The sequence below is a fragment of the Amia ocellicauda genome, chromosome 1 (assembly GCF_036373705.1).
Source record: "Amia ocellicauda isolate fAmiCal2 chromosome 1, fAmiCal2.hap1, whole genome shotgun sequence".
In the NCBI taxonomy this organism is placed as follows: domain Eukaryota; kingdom Metazoa; phylum Chordata; class Actinopteri; order Amiiformes; family Amiidae; genus Amia; species Amia ocellicauda.
Genome location: NC_089850.1, coordinates 4330332 through 4345246, shown reverse-complemented (window position 1 = coordinate 4345246; position 14915 = coordinate 4330332). Strand labels below are relative to the sequence as shown.

Genomic DNA, 14915 nt, shown 5'->3' with positions numbered 1-14915 from the left:
GGCGTCTGCTAAATGAGTTCATTATAATCCCAATTCATTAATTATTTGAATGCAGTATTCATCAACAAATTCCACTCACAGCTATGGCTATGAATAGTTTTATCAACCTTCTCCCCTTAGATTAGATTGAGGCTAAACAAACAAACAAACAACAGCCTAAATTAGCTGCTATAACTGGAGGAAAAAAAAAACATAAGACAATATACTTTAAATTAATGGGTTTTATTTAGTTTTGAAAGCGGAGACTCCATCTATGAGGAATGTTTACTCATTGTATTTTTCACAGACTGGGAAATTTACAGGAAACACAGTCATTAGCTTTTTCTCCCCCAGATTTGTTTAGCACACACAATAATCAGGTTAACAGAGATCTAGGGTATACACAACACAAGCCGAAGAATAATTACGCCGCTTGCTATAAATAATGCATGTCACTGTGTACATATTCTGGCGTCCCGGAGCATTTTTCATCTGCTCATTTCAGCACATTTGCAGTCTTGGAAGAGCGGACACATGATTTCCACTAGTTAAAATCATCCGAGTCCACGGTTAGAAATTAAAGGTCAAATGGAAACAACTTGAAGTTTTCATTCAAACTAAAATAGAATGTAGAATTTGTGTGTGTGTGATTATATATATATATATATATACACACATACACACACACACACACACACACAATTAAAAAACAACAACCAAGAAATCTACCTGGCATTCATTTGTATTTGTTTTCTGCTTTCTGAAACCTATCCACTAAAAATAATTGAGGAAATTAAACACACCCAGATGTAGGATTATGAAATTAAGAAGAATGTGAGAACTGGGTGGTGGGAAGAATACCAGGATTGACGCAATGTTTGACTGCATATCAAAAATAAAAACTTTAAATGTACAAACAGAAAATGTTTACCGATGTTTACTGGTGAAACCAATGTACATTGTAAAAGATACTGTTAACTGCATGGGATTTGGCACTACCCTGCTCACAGTTTAACTTCAACATCCTAGTCATGGCATGAAATAATGGCCAAGGAAAACAAGACAAGAAACGATTGCTCTAGGGAAAAGCAGTAGCAGTCGTAATGGAAAGTCAGATTAAAATGGTAGTTCTGTCCAGTCTGGATATCTGGATTAGTCAGGTTAAATGACTGATAATATATTCATTGCTTTTTAATATGTCCAAACATAAGACTCTGAATCACACTATATACACTATGTGCACTATATGTATCACTTAATCTAATCTTAGATTATGTCTCTGAAACCATCTAAATATTAATTGTATTAATTAAAATGGATTGTGTACAAGTTCACAGTTTTGAAGCATGAATTTCAGACCATTAGGTCTACTTTCTTCTTAGTCTTGAAGAAAATAAAAATGCTAAGCTCAATTCTTATGCGAGACATTTCTTTCACCGCTTATCCCTGCCATCCAGTCTGGCATTCATTCTCTATTTTCTGCATTGATGCAAAAAGAAAGGGATTCGCAATAGTTTAGGTTTTCTCTATTATTCTTATGTGTTAAATCTTAAATTATGCTTAAAAAAGTAAATATTTAAAGCAGTGATTCTCAATCCTGGTCCTGGGGGAACACTTGCTGGTTTTTGTTCCAACTGAGCTCTAAATTACTTAATTGAATCCTTAATTGAGGTAATTTGATTACATTTGAATCTTTAAGTTGTGTAACTGATAAAAAGTTGGTTCCTTAATTAGATAATTTGGGTTGGCGTTGCACCAGGACCAGGATTGAGAATCACTGCTTTAAATATTTACTTTTTTAAGCATCATTGTCATTATCATTTTAAGCCTTATGTCCATAAAAAAAAAACGTATGAAGAATTGAATAAAAAGTTGAAATATACAAAATAATTTCAAAGTGTGCACTTCCTTACTTTCTTAATCTTTTGTGTTTGGACTACTTCATTATTCACCTCTTTTAATAAATTGTAAAGAGCTTCCATTTTATACAATTTTCCAGTTGTGTGCTTTTAAAAGAAAACAGGCTATAGCATCCACATATCCTTCATATCAGTATGGAAAATCATGAAAAAACACAGTCTGTGATTTGACCTTTTAATTAAGTGTTAAGTAGACATCCAAGGGAACATTTTTCTCTCCATGCAACCGACATTCCCTTTGCACCAAACAATGCTGGAGTGAAAAAACTACAAGAAACAAAAGCCTCATGTCAACCTGAAGAGAGTTAGTCTACTGTACAATTGTACATCTTACTATAGCAAACAGCAGAGGTATGTTAGAAGTTATCCTATGTCTTTCTAAGGAAAATGTCCCCATGTTTTAGACCAGTGCCACTACCCCTTTCAGTAGATTTTAAATGGAATCATACAAAGCACTCTAGGTAATTGAAACAGGATAAATACTGAATGTATAGTCAGTAGACAAGTATACTACTTCTAAAGGCAATAATCAAACACTACACAGCTAAAAGACCTCTCGGCTTCTAACATGACACTATTTAATATAATTTAACAGTCTCTCGGTCAGGCTATGTGAAGGGCTTGCATTTATGTATTGATGCTGCCTGTTCTTAAGAAGAAAAATGTAAAGATGATCTATAAAACCTAATCAGATTGATACACTATCTGAATATAACATTCTATTTAAGTTTATATCTATCTGTACATGGATAAATAAGGAGAAGATTCACTTTTGTTTTCTCTTCATGTTTTCTGGGCCTCACAATGCAAACGGTCTTTCACTTTGTACTTTTATAGTTTGAAATTTACTTTTCACTTCCTGTCAAGAACACTCGACTGCACTCCCTCTTTAAAACCACAACACACTTAAAGTCTGCTAATAGCAAAAGGTCAGGAAGTGGCTCTGCAGGTGTGAATGCATGTGCTTGTGTCTGTGTGTTGAGTGTTAAAGCTTTCCTTTTTCTAAAGTGTGTTAACACAACGAATCTAATTTACATTACTCCTAATAAAACACTGTCTTAAATAGGAATGTTTCAGCTCAAGAAACCAGAAAAAAAAGAAAAAAATAACAGCAAGCAATCATTTCAACCATTTTCTTTCCATTAAGTGAGACCATGAAGCCTGAAACTTTTGCCTCTCGTTGTCAAAGCCTGGCTGCACCCCCAATTCCCTCTCCTTGTTTTTAATTTCACCCCCGTGCTGCTCTCTAGTTTAGTCGGACACTTTCCTCTTGGAAGGGGGGACCAGGTGTGGGGGGAGGTCGCTGGGCAGCTCGTGACCCTCCAGTTTGACCTTGATGAGGTGGTTGGCCAGGGCAAACTCCTCGTCATCCAGCATGCCGTCCTTGTCAATGTCCGCCAGCTTCCAGATCTTGCCTAGTACGGTGTTGGGCAGCTTGGACTTGACCATCTCTCTCTTGGCGTTGGCGCCAGTAACCTTTCCATTGACGGGGGAAAGGGTGTAGAAGATCTCGTCGTACATGGGCTTGTCTCGGGCCACCACCCACTCCACTTCGTCAATGCCCTCCCCTGCCCCCTCGCCATAGCCATGGCCGAAGGGCCCGTTGAGCGTGCCGTCGAAGGCTCCGCCCTTCACCACCTGGTTAGGCCGCTGGGTCTCCTCTTGCCGCACGAGCACCATCAGCTGCGCGATGTCGTGGGCCAGCATGTCATCCACTGTGTCCAGCAGCTTCATCTTCAAAGGCTGGAACTTATTGAGGTCATGGGACTGCAGCTGCTCCTGGAGAAGAGAAACACAGGAGAGAGTGATGAGGAGAGAAGCCGGTAATAGAAATCGAAGAATGTCCCAACCAATTGTGACGTTCACTGGATATCAGTGAGTATTTCCCTGAGAAAAGGATGATTACTGGTACTTCTCAAAGCCTAGATCTTTATGGGAATATTTGGACAAAGAAAAAGTGGAAAAATCTAAATAAATCCAAACAACTTATTTTGAGTGTCCCTAGAAGAATGTTCAATAGGTTTCGTTTTGGTTATTTATAATACAGCCGGAGTTCTGATTGAGCTTAAAGCCCCTCGCATTTCAGGACGAAAATGTTGTATATAACCCTCCAGGAGATGTCAAAAATAGAATAATAAAATCTCTGCAGTATATAGTGTAACAGAAGACTGACTGCCAAGACTTCACACAGTTAAGATTATAATGTTGAGTAACTGAATTACATTATCACTGAACCAAATAAACTTCAAACTGTTCTTAGGGCTTGTGCTTAAATGAAGCTTAATTTAAACATTGATTACCAATTAAAAAGAAGGATGCCAAAAAGTACAAAAAAGTCATAAAGATGTCCTTGTGTTTCATAGATCAGATATGTTATGGTTAAAATGAAAAACAATGGCTCTTCTATTATATGCTCTATAGCCGAATCATTAACAAACCTTAACATTGCCATTTTCAATGTTAATTTTCAATACTCATAATAAAATAGTTCTACACAAACCACAAACCTATACATTAAGGCTGTCTACTAAAATGAATTACTACACCGAGTGTTGCATCCTAGATATTGAAGAGAATTTGTGCTATATGTCTCAGGAAAAAAATGGTCTTTGTGCATCTGACCAGGCAATCTCAGATATATCACATTCAAAAAAGTAGTGTTATCTTGCTACTATTTTATAGTTATATCAAACTACTTTCATTAACCATAAACCAAGAAAAATATGTTATGGGTAAATTGTGTTAGAAAAGCTATTAGAGACTTGTATAAACAATTATCCATATAGTTTATATACAAAAAGTATGATATGGGGAAATTAAGATTGATGAGGCTTTATATTTCCCAAGCTTCAATCGCACATTGGTGAATCGAATGCATACAATTCATATGCAGTTTGAAGTCTGCAGATTCCATGAATACCTTGAATGTATGAGAATGTGATTTTGGTAGAGGTAGTACAGTAACAGTAGATCAAAAAAAGTGCAAAGGATACACACTTTTGTGCTTTAAATGCACTTGTTGGACGTGTAAATGCATGTTTCCTTAATTTAAAAATGACCCCCCACACACACACACACACATACACACAAATGTTATGTGCCAATTCATGTTTTTACAGTAATAAACAAGCATAGTTCAAATAAAGTTATTGATTCAAATAATAAAAGGATCTGATTTCATGTTTTAAGTTAATATTGAGTATTTTGTTTACTTTTAATACGTGTGCAATTTAATTATGCAATTAATCTGGAAATGATTCTGCTACATTTATTTTTATTATTATTTAAACAATTGTAACATTTGAATTATTTCATTTCAGTGAATCACTGCACTTCCAATTCTGGAGGTAATTCTACCCCATAAAATAAAATGCTGCTTATTAGACTTTACTTCCACTATTGAAACCATTGAAAAGGTTGTATAAACCTCCAGAAACGACAGACCGGTCGCATTAACAATTTGTAGACATGTTGTTGTGTTTCACTTGTGATGTCATGCCCTCTCTGAACATTTATAGTAAACAGTATTTTCCAGAAATACTAATAGTTTTTACATCCTCGATGGGTTAACATAATTCAGAGGGACCAAAGTTCTTAACCCCCCCAAGAAAGAAAACTAAATTAAACCTGATAGCCAAACTAAATATTTTGTTTGGAAGATCTGAAGCATTCTGATGCAGCATTTCAACAATTCTGTACAAAACCATACAGCTGTCTCAGATTTTTGATCCATTTGTTTGTTTTATTAGCAGTGCACCAAAGGATAGGTTTACGTCCGTAAAACATAAGGGGGGACGGGGGACAGAGGACGTACATGTCCTACCAAGTATTCTCACTCCCAGATTCCTGGATCTCACCTGCATCTTCTTGAGGTTGGGGAAGTCCCCAGGAGAAATCTGATGTTCCCTCTCAATCCGCCCATAGATCTCCCCCAAGCTGTTGATCAGCTCCTTCTTCTTATTTTCCTTCCCAAAGACAGCTGGCATCTCTTTCTTCAAGGAGCTAATTATGTAAGCATGAACCTAAACGAAAATCAATTAATAAATATATATTAGGGAGAACACTTACCGTCTGTGCATTGACTTTCCATGCTTTCAGACCAAACACCTTCCTGTGGATTTCAGAATGCAGGTGCTTTTCACCTCTATGCAACAAACAGCAGGATATTGCTCTTCCACATTAAGACAAGCACATAAAGGCCAGCTGAATCTTCATTCATTCATTGCATTAATACAAATAAATACATTTATTTTTCCATAATTTCCCTGGAATTAAGTGGATTTCTGGATAGCAAAAACACACATTCTAAATGGAAGTGCAGATATATTAAGTAAGCAAATAAGCAGCCAATCACAGCGGAAAAACATGCTGAAAACATCATTTTCATGGCAGCCAAATTATTCCAATGTCAATGCATTTCAATGCAAGTGTTAATGTATCACTATCTAAAATGTGTTTTTTCCCTAGTCCTGGGCCCTTTCAAACCACAAGAAAGGATCCCATTTGTCCCATTACTTCTGATATTAATTGTTAGCTTTATGTTAATTCTAGTTTGAAAAGCAATGCACAAGCTACGTAAGAGTTACGGCTACATCATTTGCTAGAAGCCCAAGCTGTGGAAGTCTGTTTAAGTCAACTTCATGCGACCCCACTGCAGCAGCTCAAAACAAAAGATCCCACAACCTGTGGGGCATTAAATGTTGGAAAAAGGTTTTTGCATAGCTGTTGACAGGCAGTGGAAGAGCACCTCTCTGCTGAGGGCGTGAGCGACTGTTAGGAAACTGAGAAGTGCGCTTGTCCTGTTCCAAGGCCCACAGCTGCCCCAGGATTTGGCCCCTCCAAAATTGTACCAACGTGAACAACTGCCCTGGCTTCCTCCCACTATATTACAGGCTTGGGAAGGAGCCACCTGGGATCCGCACACTTTCAAAGCCAAGAGTACACAGCGTCTGCCCTCTCTCTCAAGGCCAATGGATAGGGAAAACAGTACTCCACTGACCTGTCAAATTGATGTTACACGGTCTGAAATACAACACTTTATTTTCCTTTGATACAAAAAGGTCCAACCAACTTCTTGTAAACATTGTCCTCCACTGCCTCATTCATCATTTCTAATTACATATCTTTGACAAAAAAGAGTTAGAGAGAAAATAAGTAAAATAAGGAGAGTGATGAAATTATGTAATGAATGAGGTGTATTCAGCGATGCTTTAGCTCTTCTGTGGGCCTGTAAACTGAGCCCTATCACTGCCAAACCTATTGTCTCCTTTGCACAGTGGAAGGCAAAAAAAAAAAAAAAAAAAAGAAAAAAGAAATCACAGGAATTGAAACCAGAGCCTAGTTTTGCTTTTCAAGTACAAAAAACTGCTGATGAATCTTAGCTCTTCAGCATTCAAGGGCTTCTCTCTGTAGTTTGATAATTTAACTACTTAAGAGCTCATCAGATGGGGCCTGCTTAAAAGAAATCCATAAATGAAATGCATAATGAGAATTTTTATGACAAATGTAACCCGTCAAAGTTTATATTAAAAACAATGTGGACTGCAGGTCACAGAAGGGATCTGAGCAGGAATCAAAGTAAACAGTTATTCTTCAAGGTGCACATGAAATGGAATACCGTCTATGCATATCAAGTGCATGTATCGATTATGAAAGTGTAGAGAACTGGGATTCCTGATTTGGCCAATTTGGCAACAAACAATCATCTTTTCTTCATTCATTGCTTTCCTAATGTCCTTATAAGGTGCATCATTCAGCCATTCATGCATTATTTTCATAATGTAATTCTGCTGTCTGTGAATAGCTTTGAATCCAATCTTTGCCATGAGGTGTCAAGTGGAGGTAGTCTTTGCAAAAGAGAAAATACAAATTTGGCAATATAAAATAAGGAAATGAGAAACAAGAAGCAAACAGACTATCACCAAAAAATAAAGCTCTTATTATACTGGAGAGTGTCAATAACTATTCAGGACTGCAAGCACATAACTTATACTGATATTTCCAGTAAAAAAGATAAGGTATACACTGCTGGGTGATGCAGGATGTCAAAGTGATAGATGTTATGAGTAAAAATATGTATACACCTTTATGGATAGGATTCTATCTCCTGTAATTCATAAAAATATATTTCAAAGTGTGACCACATGAAAATGACTTGCATGAGATAATGTGCAGAGATCAATAACATGGTAACATCAGTAAGTGGGGTTGTGGTTCTTAGCAGGTCAATAAAGCCACAGGCTGTGCAGAGCAACACACTCTGCTGGGCTGATCTGTAGTTCCTGCACTGCAGCAGCAACACAGCTAACCCACGCACAAACCAGATGAGCAATGCTGCTGCTGCCAACACCGGTCTACAACTATGTATTATGCTTTGTATTTATTTGCAGTGTCTTACTGTGAATTTCTTAGAAGTACACCATTTTTGAAAACATTTTTTTTCCGGTGTTGGATGTAAACAAGCCTAGTTGAATTTGTTTTGGCAAAACTACAACTAATAATAATAATAATAATAATAATAATAATAATAATAATACATTTTATTTGGGGGACGCATTTCTAGATACTCATGGACAACTTACACAAAGTTGACCTATATAAATTAATACAATAAACATAGATTACGATGGAGAAATACATAGGGACTGACAGTTACAAAGGAAACATCTGCTAAAATGTAGCCATAGGGCTATAGAAGGTAGGCTTTCTTAAAAAGGTGAGTTTTTTAAAGATTTTTAAAAGATACGAGAGTGTCTGCTTGTTTTATTTGTGCGGGGAGTGCATTCCAGAGCCTGGGGGACAAGCAGCTGAAGGCCTGGCCACCCATGGTGGCGAGACGGAATGGGGCGGTGACGAGGAGATTAGCAGAAGAGGAACGGACGGAGTGGGAAGGGGCATAGGCTGGGATGAGGTCTGACAGGTAGGTAGGTGCCAGGTTATGAAGGGCTTTGTAAGTAAGGAGGAGAGACTTAAAGACGATACGGTAGTGCACAGGGAGCCAATGTAACGGGATAAGGACTGGTGTGATATGTTCAGATGATCTAGTGTAGGTGAGTATTCTGGCAGCAGAGTTCTGGACCAATTGTAGTCTATTGGCGAGTTTAATAGGGATACCAGTAAGGAGAGAATTGCAGTAGTCCAGTCGGGAAGTGACCCAAGGCATGGATAAGGGTTTCAGTGCTGGAGTGTGACAATGAAGGACGAAGCCTGGAGATGTTGCGGAGGTGGAAAAAAGATGTCCGGGTAATGGCTTTTATATGGGGTTCAAATGAGAGCATGCTGATGTCATCCATGAATAATCATTGTACCTTGAGATTCAGAAAGCTATCATTTCCACATGCACAATAGTGAAGATTTAAACTATAATAAATTCAAACAATTTACTCAAACTCTACTGTGCAGTAAAAGCTTCTCACATGTTATAAGTCCACATGTGGTATAGTGAAATTATCAATAACTTTCCTGGTATGTAAAACTAGTTGTGCGGTTTGACACTCATTTCTACACAAGCTACAGGGCAGACAATGTAAACAGCTGCTACTAGGGATGCACCGATATATATCGTCCAGCTATTGGTATCAGACAATATTGGCAACAATGTACACTTTCTGCTTTAAAATGGCAGATATTTCTGGCCAAAATTTCTGACTGATGATGCTGCTTTACTGTCTGAGTAAGTTTCCAATTTGCTCTGCTTGTGTGCCTTTAAACAAATATGAATGACATGCACAAACAGGGACGCAGTATTTAAGTGCCAGGGTGCATTGTTGTTTACATGTGCTTTGAATGTGCCTGGTTATGTGAAAATGTTAGCTGTGTGGACCTATTTAAAAGGGCCGAAAGTTCATTTGTAATGCTTGTTCCACTGAAGTATCAAGAGGAAGCTCAGGAAAATATTTTAACACAAATTTCAGTAGTAAAACTTTACTGGATAACATTGTCCATGTTTTTCTTATATTATGTGTAAGTAGTAATAGTATAATTGTATTTCCTTGGTTGTTTCAGTTGCACAATGTACTAGTTTGCTTATGTGTAAAACTACATTGGACATTGCAGTTTTCGGGTGATTGCGTGTGATTTAAAAAAAAAATATATATATATATACATATATATATATATAGGTCCATTTGACCGGTTTTGGTAGCCTAATTTGAAATGTTGGCACTTCTAGGGTTTAACCATACCTGAACAAGTTTTAGACATCTGATTATGGTTCTAAAAAACTACTAACTAAATGTATGCTGGCAAAAAAATGACAATTGTTGAGAGCCGCATGTTCGGTCTTAAAGGACCACAGGTTGCCGACCCCTGCACCAACCAGTCTCCATTGATAGCCCAAGCATTCGAGATTTGGGAAAGAGCCAAAGCTAAAGGCATCACTAAGAAAGTAATGGAAGTAATTGCCTAGAAGACCAGCCTTTCTCCGTTTTAGAGGACGTTTCCTTTCAGAGGCAGTTTGAGCATATTGAGCCCAGTTACACACTACCGATTAGTTCTCTAGGTACACACAAAGAGAGATGTGTATTTATCCGTGTCTTTTGTTATTCAAATACATGGAAAAACGTTTGTTGTGGAAGAACGTTACAGAAATGAATACTAAAAGTTGTTTCATCACTTGGTAGTTGTATAATTGAATTTGTGGTAATTTGAAAAGCATCATCATAACCCAAATATTGATTTATTTTATTCCAGGGTACAAAAAATAAGACATTTTAAAGATGTGCAGAATTCTGTTGTGATTAGGCTGGACAATTTCATCCCCCAATCCTGTTGCTTTTTTCCCCTCTCAGGGGAATTAAATTAAAATACTTTTCTAAAGCTTTACAGTATAAATGTGATTTGTAAACCTTTCTAAAACTGATATTATAATTGCTTTACTGTATTAATAGTGTTCCACAACCGAGTTATAAAATGTTCTAAGTTTAAATGAATGCTGCTCTGTAGACCAAGGCTATCTGAGCAGCAGATACCGTGGATGAGATTTCAATAATGAATTTTTATTTGCAAGTCAATAATATTAAAGCTTACAGGCGATTAAGCTTTTGTGGTCTGTCCTGTTAAATTTACAGCACTTTCTTTTGAACACCTTTTCAGAGTGTCACATTGTATATTAACCAGACTGTCAAGTTCCAGAAAGATCTCTATTCAGTAAACTTGTTGTCTTAGCTTTTGTTAACACAGGATATCCCATCTTAAAACGACACATACTTTACTCATATTTCATTTTCAAAGCTTCCTACATGTATGGCCATCTTTACAAGTAATGTCCACATACTTCTGGCAAAACAGCATGCAGTAACTGTAGTAAGTATTTGTAATGTAAAAAAACATTTCCATATCCGGTGAAAACTCAGACGCTACACAAAATGGCGACTTACCTTAGCCAGCCGGGCCCTCTTGATGAGGTCGTTGAGTTTCCTCAGAGCAGCATTCCTGGGCAGGGACTGGATGTCTTTGAACAGGTCCTGCTCCTCCACCTCGAACAGCTTGCGGTTGTCAGGGATGAGCAGCGGGTGCGACCAGAAGGAGCCGATGTAGACACGGATGACCTCGGGGGTGTTGACAATCTTGCCCAGAGACCACATGAGCGCGCCGTAGACTCGCATCAGCTGCTGGGTCTCGATCTGGTCGGCCTTGTTCAGGACCACACGGATCTTGTCCTCGTGGTTCTTCAGGGCCTTGATGACCTCCGAGAACTCATCTGAGATGTCCAGCTTGTGGGCGTCGAACAGCAGGATGATGCGGTCCACCCTCTCGGCAAACCACTCGAGCACAGCTGCAAAGTCATAGCCTGCATGGGGAGAAGGGAGACTTCAGTTCTCCCATTATGGACGTACTTATGAGTTTTCACAAGCTTGTAGGTCACTAACAGGACAGGAGAATATAATGCACTGGTATAGGGTACCAATTGCCCTATTCAAAATAATACTGACTACATACTCAATGAATCCATGTTTCTTTACATATTACAAAATACATAATAACATTCAGATGTTTTTTGTATTTAAATCCCTTCTTTTTGAAAGCTTAAAATGTATTATTGTTACTATAACATGAGTCCATTAGATATCCTCATACTGGTTCAATAATCCCAGTATCCCCCGATATCCCAAGTTAAATTTTAAAGACTTAATTATAATTCATACACCTTTCATCTGAAACCAGCAGACAGCAGTAGGGCATGGCATGCTCTGAGTGACACACTGGTAAATGCCTATATCCTTTGTTGATTCATGTTTACTCATCCATTTTGCTGACTGATAGCAATGAAAATCCTCAGCTATTCCAAGATCCTGTATCCGGGGTGTGTAGAAATCATAAACAACACTATCCCATTTAAAAGCAATGACTAACACATAAAACTAAGAGTTTACCTAGCTAACAAGTCAAAACTTGGGCTTCTTTAGGGATTTGACTGCACTGAAATGAAGGTCATAATTACTCTTAATCTATTAAACCAATCACTTGGATACAATACAGTGATTTTGTAATGTGAAATAATATAGTTTTCATTTGGAAAGATTACAATGAAAAACATGGTAGCAATTTAGAGGTATAGTATAAATGTAACAAATGCATTCTCTTAACAAAATGCATATAAATATGTTAAAATGAAATTGTGTAAGAATTGAATGACCTATTGGAAAATATACACTTTTTTCTGTGTAGATTTTACATTTCATGTTGCCACAATGTATTTAAACATGTATTTAAATATATTTAAATATATTTACATATAAATTGAGAATAACAGCAAAATATAATGCTGTAGCCTTGGCCATATTTATGGCTGATTCTAATCTGAATTACCTGTAACCGATATCTATCGAATCTGTTTTTCTTGTGAAATGCTGATCCAACTTGTTTTGCAAGTTAACCGGAAACTTAGATTGGTTAGAAAATGCATATGTAGATTGTCATTCTCGGGATCTACTGTGAGGGACTGACAACAGACCACAGGCACAGTATGAGATACATAAAACTGAGAAAAGTGAAAGTCCCATTATCTGGAGATATTGTGGGAATTTGTGAACATTTAAATGTAAAGGTTTCTTTCTAAATAAACTACTTTTTTAGTGTATTGTTTTGGTTTGGTTTTTACAGATTGTTTTGTTTTATCATTAGTTAATATTGCATTATTACATTACTAAGAAAATAGAGAATCTGTTATTTAGAGAATTCAACTAGACTCTTGTAAAAAGAGTAAAAGAACATGTCTTTAGAGCACTGTAGAGGCACAAGCTATGTTCACCTTTTAGAAAGTGTTTACAAAATATATATACATCTTAAAAGTTGTCTGCTATAGCCTCTACAAACCCACACAAGATTAAGGAAATCTGTCGCCCATCTTACACTAATAATATGCTGTTGAGATATTTTGCAATACAATAAACCTAGATGAATTCTGTTTGGGTCTGAAATTAAAATATTAAAATCCGATTCCTACACGTTTGGTTATGTTTCTGTTCAATTTACCTTTTGACCCCATGATTTAAAACCTCACTATATCATTCCATATTCAGGTTATCACCACATTTTAAAAGTTAGGTATTTCTATTCAACTTCTCGTTTGATGTTTTGCAGATTATATATTGTATTGCATTTAAAAAAAAAGTAAAGCAGTGATATGAGTTTTATTTTTTAATTTAATTCTCACGGAGTACGTGATGGAATGCATGCCAGGTAAGCTACTAGATCATTAATCAGATCAGACAGGTTGAGCACTCAAACGTTAGTAAACATGTTCCCCTCTTCTGCATTTTTGTACTGTGTATGACACCATTTTAATTAACTACCAGCTGAGAGTCACGAGTTACCTGGATTGCACGTTTAATTAACATTAATAAACTATTAGGCCTACATCATAAGCTTGTTTCAGACCTTGCCTCCTATTTCCAGTTCTAAATGCACCCAATCTTAATTTCACAGATGACCTCTGGCATGGTTTCAATGTTGAACTTAAAAGTGCTCCTGGGTTTGGACTGAATACCTGAATTGTTTTAAAGCAAAAGGCTAAAATAAATGACCTTATGTTGGGAAACTGCAACTGTCTTTGAAGAACACAAAATAAAACAGACATTAAAATATACAGGCCTTGTATTCACTCACCTACACAAAATGAAACATTAAAAAATATAGGTAAAAAATCATACATTTTACATCAGGGTGTTGTTTTACTCGATGAATAGAAATAAAAAGACATCTGTGTCAGATGTTCCCAAGAATAAAATATTTAACAAAAACACACAGGGAGGATTCTGGGTATTCTGTTTCATTTAGCACAATCCATGTACCATAGATTGAAAGTAACCATACTGAACAGGTTAAGTATGGAATATGAAGACTCTTCTGGGTGCCCGTGTACTTCTCCCTTGGGGGCTTATTTCATACAAAACATGCTCAGGATCAAGTTACTTTGTTTAAGCAACTGTACTGTACATGACCCTGTAAAACAGATTTTCAGTGATGTTTCAGATTATTCAGAAAATGTATCTACAAAGTCACACCACACTCCGTTGAATACTCACTCATGTCATTTAAAAAAAAAGTTTTAAGTATGTACAATTCAAATAATTATTTTGGCTGTGTCTTGTACAAAGCAGTATTTGTTGGCCAGAGTTTCACAAGTCTCTCATGATACCAATTCACATACCAGAAGCCTTAACAGAAATAGGGCCTAGTTTAAATCACCTACCAATTTTGCAACATGTAAAACATCAGTGTGTATATTTTATTTGATGATAAGCTTATATATATATATATATATATATATATAAAGCTTATCATAAAATTGTCTGTATAATTGCACAATAAATCTTCAACCCTCATAACCACACCCACCCATCCTTTGTAGAAATATCAACACCTAGGCTCCAGAATGGAACATACTACTTATCGAATGATCTCCATCCCTTATAGAAGCTAGAATCCACCTACAAAAACTTCCAAGTGTTGTAATTAAATGAATCCCCTTTTCTCATGGTCCACCAGTTCAAATAAATGTTGTCTTTTCACTGT

General features: G+C 36.8%; 1 protein-coding gene across 2 annotated transcripts in view; it reads right to left on the bottom strand.

Moving 5' to 3' along the window:
* Window positions 1–203: 203 nt before the first annotated feature.
* Window positions 204–14915, bottom strand: part of ehd3 (EH-domain containing 3) — a 37286-nt gene continuing 22574 nt past the window's right edge. For both annotated transcript variants that reach the window (XM_066705582.1, XM_066705658.1), the window contains 3 exons: window positions 11276–11688; window positions 5756–5920; window positions 204–3677 (listed from right to left, as the gene is read on the bottom strand). In XM_066705582.1, the coding sequence (XP_066561679.1) occupies window positions 3150–3677; window positions 5756–5920; window positions 11276–11688 (1106 nt within the window). In that variant the 3' untranslated portion in view covers window positions 204–3149. The remainder of the gene's footprint in view (window positions 3678–5755; window positions 5921–11275; window positions 11689–14915) is intronic.